At 43.2% G+C, this 25,824-nt stretch overlaps 1 protein-coding gene across 9 annotated transcripts in view; it reads left to right on the plus strand.

The window, feature by feature from the left end:
• The first annotated feature begins 5,731 nt into the window (after positions 1-5,731).
• Positions 5,732-25,824, plus strand: part of ZFP62 (ZFP62 zinc finger protein) — a 43,989-nt gene continuing 23,896 nt past the window's right edge. The window contains exons 1-3 of one of the 9 annotated variants that reach the window (XM_047730822.1): positions 5,732-5,820; positions 11,506-11,551; positions 18,638-22,489. In XM_047730822.1, coding sequence (XP_047586778.1) covers position 11,551; positions 18,638-21,417 — 2,781 coding nt within the window. In that variant the 5' untranslated portion in view covers positions 5,732-5,820; positions 11,506-11,550 and the 3' untranslated portion in view covers positions 21,418-22,489. The other 8 variants (XR_007127595.1, XR_007127592.1, XM_047730821.1 and 5 more) reach the window with 8 other exon arrangements.

Raw genomic sequence — 25,824 nt, forward strand, 5'->3', positions numbered from 1 at the left:
TTTTCAATATAAGACCCAAATATTTTTTCCCAGTTATTCTTTTTTTTTTTAACGTATGGTGGTTTTGCCATACAAAAACATTTTATTTTTATGCATATGAATTAGTTTTTACTTTTATGGTTTCTGGATTTTGTGCTTATAGCAGGGAAGAAAACAAAACCTTCCCCACTCCAAAATGATCAAAGAATTCTCCTGTGTATGTGTGTCTCTGGTTCTTTTTTTCCGTCATTCTTTTATGGAGGTGGTAGAAGCAGCAGTATGTTTTTACTCTTATGGATCAATAACGTGGGCACATTTTTGTTTAATTGCTTATTTACTCATGAGAGATCACATGAGCATGTGAGCAGCGGGGGAGGAGAAGAGAGAGAGAAGTAGAAGCAGGTTCCCCGCTGAGAAGGGAGCCCATTGTGGGGCATGTTCCCAGGACCCTGGCTCATAACCTGAGCCACCCAGGCGCCCCACAATGTGGACAGAGTTTATGTCTTCAATACATCTGGAGTTTATCCTGATATAAAGACTGAGGTTTGAATCCAAACTTATATTTCCTTAATTCTTCATAGTTGTCCTTATATCCTCTGTTCCCCCACTGATTTGAAATGCTACCTTTATCAAATACTAAATACCTGACAAGTTTTAGACTTTGTGTCTCAGAATTACACCAGCTTGTTAATATGCTATAATAGTGCCCCAACCCCATCAATTGGATTTTTTTTTCAAGGCACTTTCTAGCTAGAAACAAATGATCTTCATCATTTGAACTTTAGAATCATTTGCGTGTTGCTAAAGATTTCGTTGCTATTATTATATAGATTAACTTAGAAAGAGATGACATCATTCTGATAACTCTTTCCATTCATGCAAATTGTGCATCCAAGAATGTTCCATAAGGTTAGTTCATCTTTTGTGATTCCTAGAGCACTGCAACTTTTCTTCACATAGGTCTTGGATGTGTCTTCTTGATTCCTGGGTATTTGGTTTTTTGCTTGCTCACTTCTGTTGTAAATGTAATCTTTCCTTCCATTACTTTAATTGTAGCTTGTATATAAGGAAAATATTGATTTCTCATGATAATTTTGAAACCACACCCCTTACAGAATTCTTTTATTGTTTATCTAGGGATTTTTTTTTTTTTTTGGATGAGTCTCATTGGCTTTCCATAAATAAAACCCTTTTATCTACAAATAGGATAATTATACTCCTGCTTTCCATTATTTATATTCTGCTTTTTTCCCCCCTTATCCAGCTGCAGTAGGAAATAATGGTAGTGATGGGTTACATCCTTGTCTGATTCTCCATTCTTCTTGCCAACTGTTCCAAAGAAAGCATGGAAAAAGCTCTTGTATACTATTTATTACAGCATTGATTGACTGATTGAGACCCAATTGGAAAGAACCTCAAAGATCAACCACAGAAGAGTTAAGGAGATCATAGTTCAATGGAATATCACAAAGAGTTGTTAAATGAAAATGATACTGTATAATATTTGTAAAAAGAGTCGATAAGAATTGCAGATGTAGTGCTATTACAACCATCTGAAAAATATCTGCAAATTGGTAGCAGACAAGGAAGTTGATTAAGACGTTAACAGTAGTTGTCACTAGGTAACAGGAGTAAAAGTGGTTAGTGTTTCTAATTTTTCTTTCTTTTCCAATTTTTACATAATGAGCTTGATACATATGTTAGAGTGGAGGGGGATTTTTAATAATACTGACCAAATTCGATGACTAAAAGTGGAGTTGGTATTAAGCCCCTTTGGCACTTAACATTAATCTGTACTTGAACTACTTCAAAGGAGGTAGGTGAGCTCTAAATGAAGAGCAAACTCAGGACAAAACCATTGCTGTACATGTTGGGCTCTTAGAGCTGTACCATCTTATAAACAATTTCTAATTTTTTTGTAAACACACCTAAAATAAAAAGAAATGTGTAAAATTCATTTTAATGATATATTTTATTTAACCCTATAAACCCCAAATATTATTTCAGCATGTAATCAACATTTTAAAATACTATTTTACAATCTCTTTTTCTACTAAGTCTTAGATATTAGATGCGGATTTTATATTTACAGCACATCTCAATTTAGACTAGGCAAATTTTATGTGCTTTTTTTTTCTCGTTTCATGTGCTTAATACCCACATGTAAAAAATGGCTTGCATACTGATCAGTGCAGGGCTAGACACTTTGCTTTGATTTGTAGATATCTAGAAGAGACAGGTATTGGAGAAGGCTAGCCTGTGTGTGTAGAAACAAGGCCAAACAAAGATGCCTGAAGTATGACAACGCTCATGGAGGAAAAACTACCACCTAAAGTAAAAAATCACTTTAATTAAGATGATTTATGTGGCTTCCCAATGATCCCTCCCACACACATAGAACCTTTCAGTGAGGAAAACCCCCTAATCTGGACGTAAGCATTAGGCACCTTGCTGCGTAAAAAGAAAAACCCAGTCTTCTCTGCCATAAGTGGCAAGTAACACCACAACCGTACATCATGAATTCTTCTGGTGGCATGTCATGAGGACTGCCTGAAGCAACTTCTAGAGCTGTGCTAGAAGCCCTATATGGAGGGCATTACCTACATGTGCCTATTTACTTATTTAAGATTTATTTTAGAGAGACAGAGAAAGAGAGAATGCACGGGATGGGGGGAGGGAAAGGGAGAGGAGAAGCAGACTCCAGGATGAGCAGGGAGCCCCATGCAGGGCTTGATCTCACAACCCTGAGATCATGATCCCAAGCCAAACCAGAGTCCCATGCTTAAGGGACTGAGCCACCACCCAGGCACCCCTCCATGTGCATATTTGAATAAAAGTTGCACTAGTCACATTTCAAGGGCTCTCTCTAGTTACATGTTGGCCAGAGTACCTGTTGGGGAAGCTCTAGGGCAATCCATGTCCAAACTTCAATCCCTGCATGTGCTTTTGCCTAAAACTGCAAGGCTTGAGAAGGGCCTGGGTCTCTGCTTCTTCCTAGGGTCTCCCAGCTGTCTTGGTCTCCTCTAACACAGGACACCCCTCATCACACTGGCTTAGACTCACTCTGAGATGTCTGGAGTTCTGGCATGGAGCCAAATGTTATCAAGAACCCATAGCTCCAAGGAAACGCCTTCTATTCCCTCTATTTACCCTGCACCTACATGTATAAAAAGTGAAAATTAGACACAGAATTGATGCTGAACATGGGCTCACTCCAGTGAGAAGTGAAATCCACCCAAATACTTTGCATGACTTGAACTGTTTTTAAAAATCCATCTTATTAAAAGTTTGCTTCCAAACATTTCATCTTTGTCTAAGGACTGATAATAAAATTTAGCAATTATATATAATTTTGCTAAAAATCCAGAAAAGAACATTTGAGAAAAAAAATGTAAACTTCTAATTTCATTACAGAGACATATCCTAAACAATAAAACTTAAGGCATTAAACTATTTTACATTAGGTTAACATTCAATGAGAATGAAAATATTTGAGGGACATAAAAAGGTTCAAATTTACAACATTTCAAATCCAAATGGTATAAAATCTCTGTCAAAAGGAATTATTTAAAAAAAAAAAAAAAGCAAATTATAGGGATGCCTGGGTGGCTCAGCGGGTTGAGCCTCTGCCTTCAGCTCAGGTCATGATCCCAGGGTCCTGGGATGGAGCCCTGCATTGGGCGCTCTGCTCAGCAGGGAGCCTGCTTCCCCCTCTCTCTCTGCCTGCCTCTCTGCTTACTTGTGATCTCTGTCTGTCAAATAAATAAATAAAGTCAAAAAAAAAAAAAAGCAAAAGATAGTATTAAATTGTGGATTTAGAGTCCATTGTGTATGTCTGAAATAAGCAGTTTTGTTTAAATGTCAGCATTTGGAGACATGTCTTGAAAGAGGTAACCTCTTCAACATTGGCCACAGCAACCTCTTTCAAAACATGTCTCCAAAGGCAAAGGAAACAAAAGCAAAAATGAACTTTTGGGACTTCATCAAGGTCAAAAGCTTCTGCACAGCAAAGGAAACAGTCAACAAAACCAAGAGGCAACTTATGGAATGGGAGAAGATACTCAGAAATGACACTACAGACAAAGAGCTGATATCCAAGATCTATAAAGAACTCTTCAAACTCAAGACTCAAAAAACATGGGGTGCCTGGGTGGCTCAGTGGGTTAAAGCCTCTGCCTTCAACTCAGGTCATGATCCCAGGATCCTGGGATCAAGCCCCACATCGGGCTCTCTGATCATCAGGGAGTCTGTTTCCTCCTCTCTCTCTGCCTGCTTGTGATCTCTGTCAAATAAATAAACAAAATCTTAAACAAACAAACAAAAAAGATAATCATCAAAAATGAGAAGACATGAACAGACACTTCTCCAAAGAAGACATAAAAATGGCTAACAGACACATGAAAAAACATTCATTATCATTAGCCATCAGGAAATTCAAATCAAAACCACATTGAGATACGACCTTCCACCAGTTAGAATAGCCAAAATTAACAAGACAGTAAACAACAGGTGTTGTAGAGGATGTGGAGAAAGGGGAACCCTCTTTCACTGTTCGTGGGAATGCAAGTTGGTGCAGCCACTTTGGAGAACAGTGTGGAGATTCCTCAAGAAATTAAAAAGAGCTTCCCTATGACCCTGCAATTGTACTACTGGGTATTTACCCCAAAGATACAGATGTAGTGAAAAGAAGAGCCATCTGTACCCCAATGTTCATAACAGCAATGGCCACGGTCGCCAAACTGTGGAAAGAACCAAGATGCCCTTCAACAAACGAATGGATAAGGAAGATGTGGTCCATATACACTATGGAGTATTATGCCTCCATCAGAAAGGATGAATACCCAACTTTTGTAGCAACATGGACGGGACTGGAAGAGATTATGCTGAGTGAAATAAGCAGAGAAAGTCAATTATATGGTTTCACTTATTTGCCGAGCATAAAGAGTATCAGGGAGGACACGGGGAGATGGAGAGAAGTGAGTTGGGAGAAATCGGAGGGGGAGATGAACCATGAGAGACTGTGGACTCTGAGAAACAAATTGAGGATTTGGGAGGGGAGGGGGTTGGGGGTTGGGTGAGCTTGGTAGTGGGTATCATGGAGGGCACCTATTGCATGGAGCACTGGGTGTGGTACATAAACAATGAATTCTGGAACACTGAAAAAATAAAATAAAGTTAAAAAAAAAAAATACAGGTCAGCATTCCCAGCTGCCCAAACAGGTTCTTCGCAATTGCTTAGACTTAAGAGCTGAAAAAATCTAGGTGTTACTTCATTTTTTAAAAAGGATCACTTAACGTCCTTCCAGGCGGGGCGTTGGGGCGCCAAGCCCGGGGTGCAGTCTGGTTCCAGGGTGCTCCCGCAGGCCGGGCTCTTCTCTGGGCGCCCTCCGCGGCCTGGGGTGGCCGCGTTCTCGGAGTGGTCCGCCGGGCCCACAGCACCGTGGGCTCCGCTTCCTCCTCCCGCGGGGGTCCCCACGGCCTCACTCTGCAGTGTTGGGCTGCTCGGTGTTACTCCACCCGCCACCGTGCCTTGCTGTGCGCCCCACTCCGGGCTATAAAGTCCCCGCAACCCGGACGCCTCGCCCGCACCTCCCGGGGAGGAGCCCGAAGCCAGACACCAGGCAAGAGCCGAGAGGCTGCACACCCACCGACGTCTCTCCGCGCCCACGCCCTCCCCGCGCGCCGTGGGTCACGTGCCCAGACCAGAACGATCATCGAGTCCGTCCTCCGGCTCCCAGAGCGGACTCGGAAGTGTCCTGCCGCTGGCGTGGGCCCTTCCGGCCGGGCCGTCCGCGCTTTTGTCCCTCCGGCGGCAGGGCTCTCGCGGCGCCGCCACAGCCAGTACGTGAGTCCGCGGCCGCCCGCGCTCCCGCCCCCGGCCTGCCACGCTCTTCTCTTGGTGGCCGGGTCCCCGCTGCCCCTCGGGTCTCGGGCGGGATCCGGGCGGGAGCGTCCCCCGTCGCCCTGCGCGCTCAGGAGGCACGTTCCGGGGGAGCGGAGCGGAGGGAGGATCTCGGGCCGGCCGAGGAGGGTGGGGGCGGGCCCGGGTGCGGACCGGGCTCGCTGTGGGCCCCCGCTCGGGCCGTCCGGGAGCGGCCGGGGCCGGGCTGCGGCTGCCCGGTGTCCGGAGACGGGCTGGGGCCTGGCGCTTGTCCCGTCTCCGCTGTTCGCGGCTTCCCGGGTCGGGGGCGAGCGCCGGACAGGGACGCTTCGGATTTCTCCTCGGGGCGCCCTGCCGCGAAGTTCGGCGCCAGGGCTGGACCGTGGTGGGCGTTACAGGGACCCCGGGGGCGGGGGGGAAACCTGATGCGAGCCCCCCCGCCTCCCTCCCTTCTCCCCGACGGTTGCGGGCATGGTGTGCCCAGGCTCGGGGCCCGGGGAGCTGCTGCCGGCCCTTGGCCTGGGGGAGCAGCGGAGGACCCGCCGGCCGAGCGGCCTCGGTGGGGAGCGCGCGAGAGGCCCGCGGACGCGCGGCCGGCGGGGAGGTGCGGGGCTGCGTGCGCTGCGCTCCCCGGCGCTGGGACCGGCGGCCCCGGGCTCCTTCGGAGGGCGCGAGGGTTGTGCTGCGTTAGGGGATCTCCAAGTCTGCGGGCGCGCCTGTGCGTAGCCTCGCGGCCCAGATATTCAAAACACATGAGCGTATGCCTGTGCAGAGCGAGGTTGGCCCCGCTCGCCGTCCCAAGCCCGACCCCCGGCCGCGCGTGTCCGCGCACAGCCGGCCCACCGACGCCGACCCCGGCCAGCGGCAGTGCGCGAGCGCCCGGTCCTCCGCGCGGGCGGCGGTTGTGCGCCGCACCCGTCCCCCTGCCTGCCTTCCTCTCGCTGTGCTTTAGGAGCCTCCGAACACACGCAGCTTTCGAAATCGAGCAGACAGACCCAAAACCAGCGCTGGGGTAGCGGCCTGGCTATTGTTTGCATGTTCTGAATGTTCCGTGAGTTTTCAGCTCTGTTCGGAGCCTTCCGGGCGGTTTCCCGTTTGCTGTTACTTCGGTGGCCCGCTCGGCGGCTCCTAGGGGATGCGTCAGCAAGGGTTTGCACAGAGGGAAGGGGGTCGACCAGGGCCGTGTGTGTCCTGTCCCAGCTCAGCCTGTGACTGATGCGCTGTTCAGTAGCCCGGTCGTGACCGCGACAGCTCCCCGAGTGTTCCGAGAACCAGCAGAGCCGATGGGTTCTCCGTCCCGGCTCTTGGGTTCATAATGCCGAGCGGGTGTGCGAGCCTCGCCAACTGACTCCGTGACTGACCGCCTTCCCGCCCTTCTCTGCCCCTTTAGCTTCCGAAAATCTCCCAGCCTCCCTTTCAGAGTGTCCTTTGCTTACCTTTTCCCCCAGGATGACTAGAAATCTCTTCACCGCCACCAGGTATGGGAATGTTCTGTTTCCGTTTTTCACTTTAAGGAAAAATCACCTGTAGTCCTTATTTCTACTTTTAAGCAATAGAACCCACTCCTGTTAACCATTTGTAGTGCATTCGTGAGCTAGATGCAGTAACACCTACAGCCCACACCGTATTCTCGCCCTTTTCATCTGTACATCTCTCACTTCTTGGTTCCGTCTTTCATCCGTCTCCTCCTCCAACGTCCTTGGTATCCTTCCTTCTGAATTAGTAAGCGTTGTGTGCCCACACGCCGTATTTTTTCATTTTCTTTCTCTGGTCACTTCCAGTTCAAATGGGACATCCAAGAACTTAAGGTACAGAACCCAGGGGTCACCCTTGACGGCAGGTTGACTTGTGGAGTGTGTTTGGTAGTCTGGAATGGAGTAGCTGCCAGTGGGTTGCTTGTTGCAGCCTGTGAATGGCAGGGCTTTTCGGCCACAATGAGCCACAGCTCTCCTAGGGTTGTCCAGGCTGGGGAGAATTGGCTCCTGACTCCTGTGGGCTAACCTGTTCAGTAGTCACACCGCCCAGTGGTTTAAAATATATATAAGTGGATGCCTGTGCAGAGTGAGAAGGTTTGCCCCCGCTCATCGTCCCAAGCCCAAACCCCCGGACAGCAAGAATGAGGGGCAGGTTCTTACTCTGTACACAGGCTTTTGGGGCATTGATAGTAGAACATGAACAACAGGCACAGAGGTGTCCAGAGGTGGTGGGACATGTGTAATTTGGAAGGAGTGGATGGCATTCCAAAGCTGGCTGTTGGGTCATGCTTTCTACTGATAACTAGAGAGGAGTTAAGAGCAGTTTCCCATCCAGCTTGTAGAACTTCTAAAAAATTAAACCTTTCCAGTCTGCGCTATACAGAAGTTGTGCTTTCGGAATGATTGTTTTCTTATGTCATCTGGGATGTGTGACTTAGCCAACACATCAGTCTTTTTTTTTTTTTTTCCAAAGATTTTATTTGTTTGACAAAGAAAGATAGTGAGAGAGGGAACACAAGCAAGGGCAGCCTGAGAGGGAGAAGCAGGCTTCCTGCGGAGCAGAGAGTCTGATGTGGGGCTTGAACCCATGACCCTGGGATCATGAACTGAGTGGCAGGCAGACGCTTAACTAACTGAGCCACCCAGGCACCCCCCCTTTTTGTTTAAGTTGTTTTTTTAAATTCCAGTTAGTTATATGCAAACAATGGATCATGGACCACTACATCAAAAACTAATGCTGTACTGTATGGTGACTAACATAACATAATAAAAAATAAAATTCTAGTGAGTTGACATAGAGTATAATACTAGTTTCAGGTGTACAGTATAGTGATTCAGCACTTCCATACAAAGCCCGGTGCTCATCACAAACAGCGCTTTCCTTAATCCCCATCACCTATCCCCCCCTTCATCCCACAGCTACTTTCCCTCTGGAAATATCAGTTTGTTCTCTGGAGTTAAGAGTCTGTTTTTTGGTTTGCTTCTCTCTCTCTCTTTTTTTTCCTTTTACTCATTTGTTCTGTTTCTTAAATTCTACATATGAGTGAATTCATACGGTATTTGTCTTTCTCTGACTGACTTATTTCATTTAGCGTAATACTCTAGGTCCATCTATGTCCTTGCAAATGACAAGATTTCATTCTTTTTTTTTTATGGCTGAGTAATATTCTATGGTGTGTGTGTGTGCATACATGTGCGTACGTACGCATATACACACACACACACACACACATCACTTCTTTATTCATCAGTTGACAGACACTTGAACTGTTTCTGTGTCTCAGCTGTGGTAAATGATACTACTATAAACATTGGGGTGTATGTGCCCCTTCAAATCACTATTTTTGTATCTTTGGGGGTAAATACCTAGCATTGCAATTGCTGGGTCATAGGGTAGCTCTACTTTTACCTTTTTGAGGGACCTCCATCCTGTTTTCCACACTGGCTGTACCAGCTTACATTCCCACCAACAGTGCAGGAGGAGGGTTCCCCTTTTTCTGTATCCTCAGCAGCACCTATTGTTTCTTGTATTGTTAATTTTAGCCATTCTGGCAGGTGTAGGGTGGTATCTCATTGTACTGTTGATTTGTCTTTCCCTGTTGATGAGTGATGTTGAGCATTTTTGTGTGTGTCTGTTGACCATCTGTGTCTCCTTTGGAGAAATGTCTCTTCATCTCTTCTGCCCATTTTCTAATTGGATTATTCGTTTTTGGGGTGTTGAATTTTATAAGTTCTTAATATATTTTGGATACTAACCCTTTATCAGATATGTCATTTGCAAATGTCTTCTTTCATTCTGTAGGTTGCCTTTTAGTTTTATTGATTATTTCCATCCCTGTGCAGAAGGCTTTTATTTTGATGAAGTCCCAATTGTTTCTTTCTGCTTTTGTCTCCCTTGCCTTAGGAGACATACTGAGAAAGAAGTTGCTCTGGCCGATGTCAAAGAAGTTACTATGTGTGTTCTCATCTAGGATTGTTATGGTTTCAGGTCTCATATTTAGGTCTTTTATCCATTTTTTTTTTAAAGATTTATTTATTTTAGAGAGAGCACACACATAAGAGCAGGGAGGGGCAGAGGAAGAGAGAATCTCAGGCAGACTCCCTGAGTAGCAAGCTGAGCAGGGAGCCTGACACAGGCTCCATCTCATGACCCTGAGATCATGACCTGAGCCAAAATCAAGAATCAAGATGGTTAACCACCTGAGCCATCCAGACGCCTCATCCATTTTGAATTTATTTTTGTGTATGTTGTAAGAAAGTGGTCCAGTTTCATTCTTTGCATGTTGCTGGCTAGTTTTACCAATACCATTTGTTGAAGAGACTGTCTTTTCCCATTGGATATTCTTTCCTGCTTTGTCAAAGATTAATTGACCATATAATTTTGGGTTCATTTCTGGGTTTTGTATTCTGGTCCATTGGTCTATGTGTCTGTTTTTGTGCCAGTACCCTACTGTTTTATTCACTGGAGGTTTTTAATATACCTTGAAGTCCGGAATTGTGATGCCTCTAGCTTTGCTTTTCTTTTTCAAGGTTGCTTTGTTTATTCAGGGTCTTTTCTGATTCCATACAAATTTTAGGATTATTTGTTGTAGCTCTGTGAAAAATGCTGCTGGTATTTTGATAGGGCACGTCAGTCTTGATTGGCTTATAATAACCTCTTCCAGACTCCAGGACTCAGTTTTCTCTTCAATTCATTTCACTGCAGCTGGTATGAGTGATCTTTATTTCTTTTATTATTAGGAAAAAATTTAAACACACAGGAAAGTAAAATAATACAATGAACCCCATGCACCCATAGCTCAGATTCAATAATTACTATGATTCTGCTGCATTTGTCTCACCTTTCCCTTTTTATTTTTTCTTTATTATTTAAAAATTTTTTAAAGATTTTATTTATTTTATTTATTTTTAAAACATTTTTTTAAAGATTTTATTTCTTTACTTATCTCATTTACTTATTTATTTGACACAGAGCGAGCGCGCGCATGAGTGTATGTGAGCCAGGGGAAGAGGCAGAGGGAGTGGGAGAAGCAGACTGCCTGCTGAGCAGGGAGCCTGATGTGGGGCTTGATCCAGGAACCATATGATCATGACCTGAGCGGAAGGCAGATGCTTAACTGACTGGGCTACCCAGGCACCCCTTTGTTAAAGAATTTTAAAGGAAATTCCAGACATCATGCCATTTCATCCTGGCGTACTTCAGTCTACCAAAAAAGAAGAAAAAAAATAGAAACTTCTAACATAACCGCAGTGCCATTGTCACATCATCCTAAATTAATTCTGATTCAGAATTCAGATTCGAAGGTTGGCAAACTACTGAGCCTATAGCTATTTTTGTATGACCTGCAAGCTAAGAATTGTTTTTACATTTTTAAAAGGATGTTTAGGGTTGCCTGGGTGGCTCAGTTGGTTGAGCGACCAACTCTTGATTCCTGCTCAGGTAATGATCTCAGGGTCATGAGATCGAGCCCCATATTGGGCTCATGCTGGGCGTGGAGCCTGCTCAAGATTCCCTTTCTCCCTCTCCCCCTGCCTGTCACCCAGCCCCTCACGTTTGCTGTCTCTGAAAAAATTAAAAAATAAAAGGATATTTAAAAGCAAACAAAAGTTAGTGACAGAGTCATATGTGGCCTACAAAGCCTAAAATATTTTCCTTTTCTTCCTTTGCAGAAAAGGTTACCAACCCCTGATTCAAAAGAATATGTGATCTTCCAAAATGCGTATCTGAGTTTGCTATTCCTTTGCCTAAAACTCCTCAGGATCGAGACTGGACTCCTTAGAGTAAAGGGCAGACCCTGGTGCTGCCCTTACTTTTGCCCACCTGTTCAGCTGTGTCCACCACCCTCTACTTCAGAGCAGTGACCACTAGTTCCTTTGTACCTGTTCTTCCCTCTGCTGGAACTACTCTGTTTCTGAAGCTTTCCTAGTCCTTCAAGGCAGAGTTGGCCCTTTCCCTCTCCTCTGTTATGTGTGTCCTTTGCCATTTTTATCATGTGTTAGTTTGTTGTTGTTGTTGTTGTTGTTGTCGGTTTTTTATTTCCTACAAACCTGCTAGTCTGCCAGCTCCTTGAAGACAAGATCTTACCTATCTCTACATCCCTAGGACCAGCCCAGTGCCTGGGGAAAAAAAGCAGGATATAGGTCATAATCTAAATTCTTGGGCAACACTAACCCTCAAAGATAACAGATACTAGAATACATTTTATTGTTTGTAAAGATAACTTAATATTTTATTAGAAACTCTTGATTGTCTTTATATTTTAGCAGATATCTTAATCCATTTGGGCTATTATAACAGAGTACACGCTGGATGGTATATAAACAGCAGAAATTTATTTCTTACAGTTCTGGAGGCTGGGAAGTTCAAGATCAAGGTGCCAAGTCATCTCTGGGATGACTTTTTTAAAAGAACACTAATCTCATTTGTGAAGATTCTGCTCTCATGACCTAAGCACCTCTCATAGCCCTTGCCCCTAAACCATAATCTTTAAGGGTTACAATTGTAACATGAATTTGGGAGGAGGAGACACAAACATTAGGACCAAAGCAATAGCATTTATCCTGTTTCTGGCTTTTCATGTCTTGGCACATCTCTGCCTATGTTTTGACTAAACTTTTCTTAGACTCAGCATTGGTTAATATGAATCTCATTGCAAATGATCAGTTTTCAGTGAAGAGGCACATTTATATTAATTTGTTTGACTTCAGTCATTAAGAGGTTGGGTGAACTGTATCGGGTGATATTGTACACTGTGCCTCCAGGGGGTTAATTTAAGCATGCCTGAAACAGGGAGACTCCTGGTGTCTGCCTAGGTCAGAACAATAAGCAGTGAAATACGTGTGGTGCAGACCAAACCAGACCAGTCAGCAGCCACACGAGGAATCCCAGGGAGTGTGAAGTAGATGAAGAATTAGCCTATCTATCAGAGAAGGTCAGGGGAAGGGTTCAGCCGGGCCAAGGATCAGTGAATGCAATAGTAGGGGTGGGTTAGCATGGCTCATTTGGTGTCCAGCAAGTCACTTGAGGTGGCCAGATGCAGAAAGCTTCAAGTGCCAACTACGTAGCCTGGGAAGACTTGATATAGGGAGTGACCAGGTGTGCAATTTTCAATACTTAAGATAGGGAGACTATGGCAAAAGTTCAGAAGGATAATTTAGGAAGGCTTAAACTAAGGCCTTTAGCAGTGGGAATAGAATTAGGGGTAGGGACTTGAGAACTGTTGAGGTAATAGAATCAGCTGGTGGTGTGGGCTCTTTTGGATGTGGAAGGGTGAGGCGAAGAGAAAAGCCCATTTCTAATTTAGGCAAAGGGGAAGACGGGGTGGACATGAGGGTCTATAATTGCAGAGAGCAGTCTGGACCAGAGGTGATCTGAGCAGTGGCTTGTAGGAATGGTAGGAACCACCCATATAGATCCAAATGCTTAGGGAGAATATGTAGAGTCAGAGGGGAAAGGTTTAAGGTGGAACAGGGAGGCCAGGAATATCTAAGAGACAGCAGGTGGGGGAGTGAGTGCCTGGCCCCAAAGAAGCTAATGCAGTGTGGTCTGAGTGTGAGAAGTCAGACTGAGTAGATGAGGCATAAGGGGAGATGGGACATGAAGACCACTTTTTCAAGAGATAACTAAGCAGGAGGCAGACAGTAAAAGCAGTACCTGGAGGGGAAGGTACAGTTAAAGGAACTTTAAGTTTACTTTTTGACTTTCTTTAAACTTTTTATTTGAAAATTGTCTTAAATATATATAGAAATATGTCAAGAATAAGAATGGTAAAAAGATAGCCTTTATTCATATTCACTAATAGCTGACATTTTACTTCATTTAGTCTTCTCTCTTTTGCTCTTTCATACATGTGATTTTTTTTCTAAACCATTTGAAGATAATGCATAGGTCATGGCCTCCTGCCCCTAAATACTTCAGTATACATTTACTAAGGATAGGCATATTCTCTTGCCTGAGTACAATACAACTGTCAACTTCAGCACATTTAAAGTTGATACTTTGCAGTCAGTATTCCAGTTCTGTCAGTTGGCACAATTATTCTTTTATAATTTTCCTTCCAGTACAGAGCCACTGCAGGTCAGGTATTAAGTGTAGTGGTCTAGTCTCTTTAGCCTTTTTTAATCTGGAACGTTTCTATAGCCTCTCTTGTCTTTTATGAAAGTGATACTTTTGAAGAATACTACAAATACTACTTAGAGTAGAATAGTCTATATTTTGGATTATCTGATGTTTGCTTGTGATTCTGAAGCTATGCATTCTCATAGGTGATATGTCCTCAGGATGTCACTTCTGGAGCATGTGATGTGCCTCTGCCACCATTGCTGATCTTAATTTAGAACACTTGGCCAAGGCATTGTCTGATTTTTCCAGTGTGTAATTACTGTTTTTTCCCTTTCATTCTGGGGGGGAATATTTCAAGCTCATGTGTATATACTGCCCCTTCTCAAAATTTCCCCCCACACTTAGAATCCAGTGATCGGTCTGCCCTGATCCGTTCTGCTCAGATAGTTACAGAATGCTGATTTTGTTTTTTTCTTTTTTCAACTCAGCTCTCCCCACATTTACCAGCTAGCCCTGGCATTCTGCTGTAAATAAGTGGCCTCTCTTTCTCCCGTTTGTATATGTATGGATTCACAAAATCCTATTTTCAGTGGTTTATAATTCTTATTGTATGTAATTATTATGGAGCCTAAATTGGGTGGTCAAGCTGACTTGTGGTCTTGTGACATGTGCCTGTCATTTTTAACTATCTCCTTGTTGGAGTAACAAGATGCTGTTCATCTTGTGTGTATTCTGCCCCAGCCTAGAATCCGCCATTTCTCTGAAGAGCTCTGGTTCCTTTTAGTAGGCAATGGGAGTAGAGACCAGGAACAGGGTGCTGGATGTCCTTACTACCATCCCACTAAGGTGTTTTTTGCTTCTTAGCTTTTCAGCAGAGAGCTAGGGAATATGTGTACATATATACACATACAAATATACACACATGTGAATGCATAGATGTGTGTGTGCACACAGGTAATTTAGAAATCGTGAATTCACACCGATTATCTGATTCATCCCCACAGGGTTCTTTCTTGTCCTCCCCTATTCCATATTTGGAATTTGATTCTTCCTCCAGGAGAGCCCTGGCTTGCAACTAAATCAACACATTTACTCAGTCCCCCAACACATCTAAAATTGCTTCAAATTACTTTGTTCATACCTCTGCAGAAGACAAAGCTGCTTAAAAATTCATGTGTTTTCAGGCATTCACCACCATCCTCTCCGTCCTTCCCAAGACTGAAAGAATAGGTATATGGTTACATGTTCTGTGATATTATATGTCTAAATTATGGGTTCTTTGTTTCTTTTTGTTCCCTTCCTATGGTTACAGTATCCATGTGAAACACAGTTAAGTTCATATGTTGCCATTTGCTTTGTGGTTTAGCTGCTTTACCTTTTTCCATTTCTCATTGATTTAATTTTATTCTTTGAATATGCAGATCATTATCATGCTTCCGTAGTAAAAACTGTGCAGAAAGCTGTACTTAGAATGTCTCTCTTCCCTGCCCCTCTGCTCTTTTCTCCCCACCTCACCACTTACAGAGAATGGGGCTTTCTTCATTTCTGATTTCTCTCATTATTATAAAGATAAGCAGTTATATCTTTGTTTTTGTATTTTTCTTTCTGTGAAAAAGCAGAGCATATATGCTCTTTTTCTCTTTACATGGTATCCTGGAATTTGCTCCCTCTCAATCAATTGATAGAGATGTTCCTCGTTCTTGCTTAGTACTCCATTGTATACATGTGCCATAGTTTATTTAACTGGTCTTCTATGCTAGGACACTCGGGTAGTTATCTGGATTCTGTAGTTACAAACAGTACTACCATGAATAGCTTTGTGCACATGTACTTTTTTGTATTGTTGGAAGTAGATCTTCAGTATAAATTCCTAGGTGGGATTTCTGGATTGAGGTGTAAATACATACAGTTCACTTAGCTATTGGCAGATGCCCCTCAATAAGGGTTATGCTGCTTTACAGTGCCATTAATATATGAGAGTGCCTTTTTTCCACCACAACCTCCCCAACAATGTATGTTGTCGTGCTTTTTAATATGACAGGTGAGAAGTGGTATCTTAGTGTAGTTCTTATTTGCATTTCTCTTTTTTTTTTTTTTAAGATTTTATTTATTTATTTGACAGAGAGAGAGATTACAAGTAGGCAGAGAAGCATGCAGAGAGAGAGGAGGAAGCAGGCTCCCTGCGAGCAGAGAGCCTGATGTGGGGCTCGATCCTAGGACTCTGAAATCATGACCTGGGCCGAAGGCAGAGGCTCAACCCACTGAGCCACCCAGGCACCCCTGCATTTCTCTTATGAATGGAATTAAAAACATGTTTAAGGGACATTTTAATATTTCTTTTTGTGAATTGTCTGTTTTTGTCTTGTACATTTTTCTATAGGAATTTTAGTATATTTTTTCAACTTCTGAAAAGTTTTTTTTTTTTTAAAGATTTTATTTATTTATTTGACAGAGAGATCACAAGCAGGCAGAGAGGCAGGCAGAGAGAGAGGAGGAAGCAGGCTCCCTGCTGAGCAGAGAGCCCGATGCGGGGCTCGATCCCAGGACTCTGAGATCATGACCTGAGCCGAAGGCAGCGGCTTAACCCACTGAGCCACCCAGGCGCCCCTGAAAAGTTTTTATATAAGAGATATTAGTGCTTATACATGATGCATGTTGCAAATATTTTTTCATTTGTCATTTCTCAATTTTGCTTATAGCATATAATTTATATTTGCCATATAATTTATATTTATACAGTCAAATTTATCCATTCCTTCTTATTGCATGTGAGTCATAGTTTGAAAACTTTTTCTGTACGCAGGTTATAGAGGCATTCTCTCATGTTTTCTTTCAGTATTTGTATGGCAGCACGTTTTTATATTTAGAGCTCTGCTCCATTTGGAGTAACATTCTTGAGTGTGGTGTGAAGAATGATCTAATTGTGTCTTTTTTTTTTTTTTTAAAGATTTTATTTATTTATTTATTTTTTAAAGATTTTATTTATTCATTTGACAGACAGAGATCACAAGTAGGCAGAGAGGCAGGCAGAGAGAGAGGAGGAAGCAGGCTCCCCGCAGAGCAGAGAGCCCGATGCGGGACTCGATCCCAGGACCCTGAGACCATGACCTGAGCCGAAGGCAGCGGCTTAACCCACTGAGCCACCCAGGCGCCCCTAATTGTGTCTTTTTCCAGGTGGCTTTAGAGTTGTTCCAACACTAAAGACCATCTTTGCTCCAAGAATTTGATATATCATCTTTATCATTGCTTGATTTCTGTGTGTGATTAGGATTACTTCTGGACTTTCTGTTCTTTTCCTTTGGTCTATACACTGGTACCATGCTGCTTTTGTTGTAGAGGCTTTGTGGTATATTTTAATACCTAATGGGGCTAGTCCCGACTCACAGCCCTTTTATGTTTCTCTCTGGTAATTTTTTTGTGTTTTATTTTTTTAATTTTAAGTAGGCTTCGGGCCCAGCATGGACCTTGAAATCGAAGATCCTGAGACTATGAGTCCTATGCTCTACTGACTAAGCCAGCCAGGCACCCCTTGTATATTTATTTTAGAGGATTTGGTTTTATGGGTGTAGGAACTTGAACATCTTTCTCTCCTGAGGGCCAAGGATGAATAGAGGTGGAGGGGCCAAGGCCAAAGGGAATTAATGGAGCATGGACCCTGATGTGTGTGGGAGCAGGATTCAGAGGACGGATAAAAGGCACGTTGCTGTGTATGGTTATGGAATTCCACTGCCTGCCCAGTAGGCCTCACATTTAAGCAACATGGACAAGTGGAGTACTTTCAGGGGGAGCAAAGAATTCCTGCCTGAGCCCTAAAATCTGTTTTAGGAAGGAGTTTACCTTTCCTGAGTCCTGTGCTTTATACTCCGGTTCCAGCCTGGATCAGATAACCCAGCCTCAAATAATAAATAGTAATAACTAGGCATCTAGCACTCACCAAGTAGTAGGCATTGTTCACAACACTTTAAATAACTTTCTCAAGGTCACGCGGCTGGGTATTTCAACCCAGGCGGTAGTGTTTCCTTTGCTTGGCAGTTTGTATTTTAGCTTCTGATCTTTGATATGCTCCAATTGCAGTTAGCTTGTTCATAAAGTGGGCATGGAAGCCTCTGCCTGGCACGCTGGAGCACGCTGTTCCATGCAGATTCCCCCGACTGCCCAGTCTCCAGGGTCAGGTTTTCTGCGAGGGGGAAGTCCCAGGAGGCCGGACCAACTCCAGGAAGCTGCAGTTTGCTTTCTTTCTCATGTCTGTTGTGACTCTCTTCATGGTTTCATTCCCATCGCCCTAATACCATCACTTAGGTACTGATTTCTTCCTTTTAGCTTTGCCCCTTTAGTTCTGCTGATTATGTCTCTTTTGTCTTTTTATTTTTCTGCTTCTTATTCAGAGATTTCTTCTGCTTTTTGTTTTTCCATTACTAGGTGATCATTCCCAAAAACTGATCAATGTTGTCCTTGGTTCTGTGCATCATTTCAAGTTGCCCTTATGCTAAACTGTTATGCAAGAATAGAAAAGCTCTTTGTTCCATTGAAAATCCAGGGCTCTAACATTTTAACATTAACTCCAAAGGGTCAGAAATTTTGGCATGTGCCATCTTGTATCCCCTGCAGCTAAAAATGGTACTTGATCATACAGTATGCAGTCAATAAACATTTGTCAAGTGAATAAGTAAATTTGGTTGTAATTCTTCCAGTTTCCTCTAAACAAAGTGAACAGGTATCATTTTCATTTTCTTGCTTTAGTGTCACATTTGAAGACGAGGGGCACTGAGGATGAGAAATCAACTGAAAAGTATGAAAATGTTGGAAATGCAGAATCTTTGTGGCCAAAAGTGGAAGGTCTTCATAAGGATCGTATACAGGAATATAAGGTTGGTGAAACTTGTGACTGGAATAGCAAGGTAGAGAATCAGCTGCAAAATCCTGAGGGAAAAAGAATGAAGGAAGACAAAAGTGGCATCAGGGAAAAGATCGACAAAGCCAAGAACGCAGCAAATATAAAGACGGAACAGGAAGACGAGGCATCTGAGAAAAGCTTACATCCAAGTTCAAAACATGTTATACACCAGACTCTCTCTGTAGAACAGATAAGCAGTGAACAAGACAGATGTGTGGAGAACTTTAATGGAACCTCTCATCCTGGTCTGCAGCAGAAAACCAGTGCTGTTAAGAAGTCACACAAATGTGATGAGTGTGGGAAGTCTTTCAAATATAATTCCCGCCTCGTTCAACATAAAATTATGCACACTGGAGAAAAACGCTACGAGTGTGATGACTGTGGAGGGACTTTCCGGAGCAGCTCCAGTCTTCGAGTCCATAAAAGGATCCATACTGGGGAGAAGCCCTATAAGTGTGAGGAGTGTGGGAAGGCCTACATGTCCTACTCCAGCCTTATAAACCACAAAAGCACCCATTCTGGGGAAAAGAACTGTAAGTGTGATGAGTGTGGGAAATCCTTCAATTATAGCTCTGTTTTGGACCAGCATAAGAGGATCCACACAGGAGAAAAGCCCTATGAATGTGGTGAGTGTGGGAAGGCTTTCAGGAACAGCTCTGGTCTCAGAGTCCACAAAAGGATTCACACAGGGGAGAAGCCCTACGAATGTGACATCTGTGGGAAAACTTTCAGTAATAGCTCTGGCCTTAGGGTCCATAAGAGGATCCACACAGGTGAGAAACCTTATGAATGCGATGAGTGTGGGAAGGCCTTCATTACTTGCAGAACACTTCTAAACCATAAAAGCATCCACTTTGGAGATAAACCTTATAAATGTGATGAATGTGAGAAATCGTTTAATTACAGCTCTCTCCTCATTCAGCATAAAGTGATCCACACTGGAGAGAAACCTTATGAATGTGATGAATGTGGGAAGGCCTTCAGGAACAGCTCAGGCCTTATAGTGCACAAAAGGATCCACACAGGAGAGAAACCTTACAAGTGTGATGTCTGTGGCAAAGCGTTCAGCTATAGCTCAGGCCTTGCCGTTCATAAAAGCATTCACCCTGGGAAGAAAGCTCATGAATGTAAGGAGTGTGGAAAATCCTTCAGCTATAACTCACTTCTGCTTCAGCATAAGACCATTCATACTGGAGAGAGACCTTATGTATGTGATTTGTGTGGGAAAACTTTCAGGAACAATTCAGGCCTAAAGGTCCACAGGAGGCTCCATACTGGGGAAAAACCATATAAGTGTGACGTGTGTGGGAAAGCCTATATCTCACGCTCTAGCCTTAAAAACCACAAAGGAATCCATCTTGGGGAAAAGCCCTATAAATGTACCTATTGTGAGAAATCTTTCAATTACAGTTCTGCCCTTGAACAACATAAAAGGATTCATACAAGGGAGAAACCTTTTGGGTGTGATGAGTGTGGAAAAGCCTTCAGAAATAATTCAGGCCTTAAAGTACATAAACGGATCCATACTGGGGAGAGACCTTACAAATGTGAAGAATGTGGGAAAGCCTACATCTCACTCTCAAGCCTTATAAATCATAAAAGTGTACACCCTGGGGAAAAACCCTATAAGTGTGATGAGTGTGAAAAAGCCTTCATCACATACCGAACCCTTATAAACCACAAAAAAATCCATCTTGGGGAGAAGCCCTACAAATGTGATGTATGTGAGAAATCTTTTAATTACACTTCACTCCTTTCTCAACACAAAAGGGTCCACACTAGAGAGAAACCTTATGAATGCGACAGGTGTGAGAAGGTCTTCAGAAACAACTCGAGCCTTAAAGTGCATAAAAGAATCCATACTGGGGAGAAGCCCTATGAGTGTGATGTATGTGGAAAAGCCTACATCTCACACTCAAGCCTTATTAACCATAAAAGTACCCACCCTGGCAAGACACCTTTCACATGTGATGAATGTGGAAAAGCTTTTTTCTCAAGCAGAACTCTTCTAAGCCATAAAAGAGTCCATCTTGGGGAGAAGCCCTTCAAATGTATCGAGTGTGGGAAATCTTTCAATTACAGTTCACTCCTTTCTCAACACAAGAGGATCCACACAGGGGAAAAACCTTATATATGTGATAGGTGTGGGAAGGCGTTCAGGAACAGCTCAGGCCTCACAGTGCATAAAAGGATTCACACAGGCGAGAAACCCTATGAATGTGATGAGTGTGGGAAGGCATACATCTCACACTCAAGTCTCATTAACCATAAAAGTGTCCATCGTGGGCAGCAGCCCTATAATTGCGAGTGTGGGAAGTCCTTCAATTACAGATCAGTTCTTGACCAACACAAAAGGATCCACACTGGAAAGAAGCCATACCGATGTAATGACTGTGGGAAGGCTTTTAATATCCGATCGAATCTCACCAAGCACAAAAGAATCCATACTGGAGAGGAGTCTTTCAGTGTGACTGCTGTGGGGAGTCACAGTGACACATCACAGAAGAGAACTTATGAGGGAGGGAGTACTCTGGATATGACCAACATGAGCATATCTGTAGGTGGCCGAGCTTACCAAGTCTCAGCTCAAATGGAAGAAAAACCTTATGAATGTATGAACATCTGAGCTCTTTGTTCATTTGTAATTTACATAGTGTACATGAGACTGCCAGTGCTCTTCGGGGTGATCTGCATCACAGCCAACAAGGAAGCCTCCAGTGTCAAGGTAGTTGAGCCTGGATGAGACACAGTTTGTCCTGGGGATAAAACCGATCCAAGTAACAGTGATTTAAAAACCTTCCAAACAAGCAGACATTTCTGGACATAAAACACATGGATGAGGAAAGAACTTAGAGTTCATATAATTACCATCAGAAAGCTCATATTTGGGTAAATTTTGTGAATAGAAATGGGGGAAATTCAGGTATAGCTTTGAATCCTAATTATACATTGGTCGGTGGGAAAAATACAAGGAGGGCCTCCCAACAGGCAAATTCAGGAGAGAGATAGGCTTCAGGGAATAAAAATTTATTTAATAGTGGTGATTGTAAAGTATAAATTTGATATAATTGAGTAATTTGTGAGGGGTGATGATAAATTTTGAAACAAATTGGATTTGTTGTAGGAAGAATAAAAAGTATAGACATGAATCTAGCAGGAAATAGTAATTTAAAAAATGTAAGTTGATTGGACTATACAGTTGTAATGAAATACACTGAATGGGCAAAACTTTTTAAAAATTTTCAAATGAACCCCCTCAATGAATGATGAATTGTGGTGAGTGAAAACATCACACATCATGCTACACATACAAGGTTCTACCATAACCAGAAATTCAGCACATTAAATAACTAATGGAACACGTCTTCAACATGAATTTGCACCTACACAAAAATATTTGATTCAGGGATTCCTGTGAATAGGAATGCTGAGAAAGAGATTTTATTGGAAAAGCTAGAAAGCTAAGTACCTATTGATAATTGAGGGATTGGAGGAAATTCATGATTCTTAATATTCCTGTTAAATGTTTGATTGTTTTGGAATGTGTTATTGTAAAGATTTCATGCACTACATGTGTGTATTGTCTGTTGTAAAATGTTATGAATACTTTGTCCAGGGCTCACTCTGTCTTGGCCATGAAAAGCCAGATAGATATGGTGAGGTAAGGTGGAAGTCCAATAAAGAAACTCTTCAAAAGTGAACAGGCTCTGACTGACTGGAGATGGAACGGTACACAGAGAAAACAGTTTGCGTGTCACATCTTTGTGAGGTAAGTGAGACCAGATGTGAGGCAGGGAGGACAGCAGGGGACTTATCCCATAGGGCTAGTAGCTCAGGTTTCACAAGAAATTATGTGGTGTCTCTACCAGGAGACGTGCAGAATGGACTGATCCTCATACTGGGCCTGGGTCATAGCTCCTGGGAGTGGGCAGGCTATGGGGCTGATCTGTCACCTCACACAAATACTTCCTTTGGGAACAGAACTTAACAAAATGTGGTTTATGTGTTAAAGCTGTTAACAAGGTGACTCAAAGGGTAAAAGGAGTCTTCTGAGCGTTAAGTAAGCTGTCCAAGAATACTTTGGATAGCGCCTGTCTGTAGAGGCTAAATCCTGGTCTTATCTGGGGCTCCAAAATCCATTCTCCCTACCAGAGAGCAGTCTCCTCTAGCTGATAGTTTCCTGGCTTTCTAGCCGCATTCTAGTCTCTCATGGTTTCCCTGACCCTCTCTAGGTGTATAATTCTTCCACTTTGTCTCCAGCCTCCACCAGTAAGTTTTGATAGAAGGGGAGGGACAGAGCTAGGAAAGGAAGAGGGGAAGAGTATTTCTGCCACTCAGCTCCACTTACATCACTGCCACACTTGTTATGTCCATCTTGGAACACTGACCCTCTCCACAGACTTGGATTAATGGATTCAGCAATTACTCACTGAGGATCTGCTAGGCACAATCCCCTCTCCTAGGAGCTAGGCAGCAGGAGTAAATAAAGGGTAGGTAAGGGAGAAAGTCCTCAAGAAAATCACATTAATGAATACTGAACTGAACTCTGCAGTGTTGAGCGGAGAGTGACCACCACCAAAGGGGAAGAGGGCCAGTAACACGCTGCTCAAGCTGATCTCACAAGATTTCCACTTGTGCCAGGTGGACTTTGTGGCACAGATTCAACGAGCTGTTCAGACTGGAGATGTTTAGGGAGCACCATCCGCCACCTCTTTCCAGAGAAAATGCCTGATGCGCAAGAAGAAAAACTTGCCAACATGTAGGTAAATCTAAACACTCTTTTCAAAAGGCAGAGTCTAATGCAAAGGACTAAAGATAGAATTGAAATGTTGGGGATGCCAGGGTGGCTCAGTTAAGCTGCTGCCTTCGACTCAGGTCATGGGTTCGAGTGCTGCATGGGGCTCCTTGCTTGGCGGGGACCCTGCTTCTCCCTCTGCTGGCTCTGCCTACACTCCCTCTGCTTATGCTCACTCTCTCTGACAAATAAATAAAATCTTTGGAAAAAAAAAAAAAGAATTGAAATGTTGGACCCTAGTAGGTTAAATTGGAAGCTGGAAGATCCACATGAAAGTGCCCCAAAGTGCTTGTGTTATTTCTGGGGAGGTCAAGATGCTCTTAGCTCTGCATTTTGTTACACTAACTATGGTAAAATGTCATGGGCAAACCAGAAGGATCAGGTGTACGAAGTATCTAAAGATCTGGGCTGGAGAACCTCAAAATCTGGAAAGAGAATAAAACAACACTGAAAAGGCAGGGCAGTACCTTCTGGAAAAGGTGGGCTAAGTTAGTTGGGTCAGTTTCATACCAACAGCCATGAAAGTCTGCATTTTTAAAAATGTAAATGGCATGCCACCCTTCCTCTCAAGAGAGCATTGAGGATAAAAAGACTGTAGTTTAAACAGACAGGACAGTTTAAAAATGAGATCCTGTCACCAGAGAGGGGAACACCAAAGCAACTTCTGTCCTAAACTGTCAGCTGATGCTGCAGAGCTGGGTCCCACTTAACCAGCCTCAGGATAACCCTGGGGCTATACCCTGTTAACCAGCCACAGGGAGTGAGAGAGACAAGGTCAGGGCCAGACCCACCCACAATGGAGAGTCTTATACAAGAACTTTCTGAAGTTAAGCTGGGTTCCCAAAGTGCCACATCCTCAAGAGAAACCATCCCTCCATCCCAGGGGGCTGTAGAGAAAGTGGCTGTTTACCTGATCAGAGCAGTAGAAAAGAAAGGGAAAAGAAAATCTCCCCAACACCTTGTGGGTCGCTGACCAACCCTTATGACCCAGGTAAACACAACCTGAGCCCCAGCCAAAGCAACACAAGACATCTTTGGAAGAGGACTTCTTCAACTAGACCTCAGGGAACATTTTAAAGTTCATTTTTCAGGAGCAGTTAATAAGTATGAGAAGATAATCAGGCACAAGGGGAAAAGGCAACATGACAAAACCAGAAAAGAACAGATTCATATAGACTTCACATACTATCAGTTACTTTTTAAAATTTTTTTGTTTTATTTTGGCTTTTTTTGGCGTGGGGGGCTCTTTTAAAAAAACAACTGCTTAAAATATTTAAAGATGTATTTGGCTACAGATTGGAACAAAATTTAAAAAATTGGTGAACTCAAAGGTAAAGGTGAAGAAATTATCCAGAATGCAGTGCAGGGTTAGAAAAATATGGGAAAATAGAGAAAGGAAGGTTTCAGTGGGAAGTTTTACATGCAAATATATGTAAAGTTACAGTCTCAGAAGGCAAGGACAGAAAAAAGAGGGCCAAAGGGACTGGGACTGAGAATTTTCCAGAGCTGATGAAAAACGTCTGCAGATTGAAAAGCCCAAAGAATGAATTTACAAAAATCACATCTAAGGGTGCCTGGGTGGCTCAGTGGGCTAAAGCCTCTGCCTCTGCCTGGCTCAGGTCATGATCCCAGGGTTCTGGGATCGAGTCCCACATTGGGCTCTCTGCTCAGCGGGGAGCCTGCTTCCCCCCTCTCTCTCTCTGCCTGCCTCTCTGCCAACTTGTCTCTGTCAAATAAATAAAATCTCAAAAAAAAAAAAAACCACATCACACATCATAGTGTAACTGCGGAAAAAGAAAAAAATTAACAGCTAAGGAGAAATTACCTTCAAAGGGCAGGAGACTTCTCAGCAACAACAGAAGAAAGATTGGAATGAAAACATGAGTGTAAAGGTAGACAATGACCATCTGCCCGAACATTCACACCCAGTGAAAATACCTCTCGAGAGTGAGGACAAAATAAATACATTTTAGAACAAAACTTGTTTCATTTTCCCCTGCCGACCCTCACTAAGAGCAATTCTAAAGAAGGCATTTTAATACAGAAAGAGAGTGATCCCAGATGATGTTCTGAGATGCAAAAAGGAAGAGCAAAGAGTAAGAGCTATGTAGGCAAATGTAAATGAACATTTTTTGTACAAAACAATAAAGATTTAAAGTTGTTAAGATAGACTCAAAATACCAGACAACAATAATATCTGTCAAGAGAGAGTAAAAAAGGATTCAAGTATAATATGAT

Source organism: Lutra lutra, chromosome 5 (assembly GCF_902655055.1).
Source record: "Lutra lutra chromosome 5, mLutLut1.2, whole genome shotgun sequence".
In the NCBI taxonomy this organism is placed as follows: domain Eukaryota; kingdom Metazoa; phylum Chordata; class Mammalia; order Carnivora; family Mustelidae; genus Lutra; species Lutra lutra.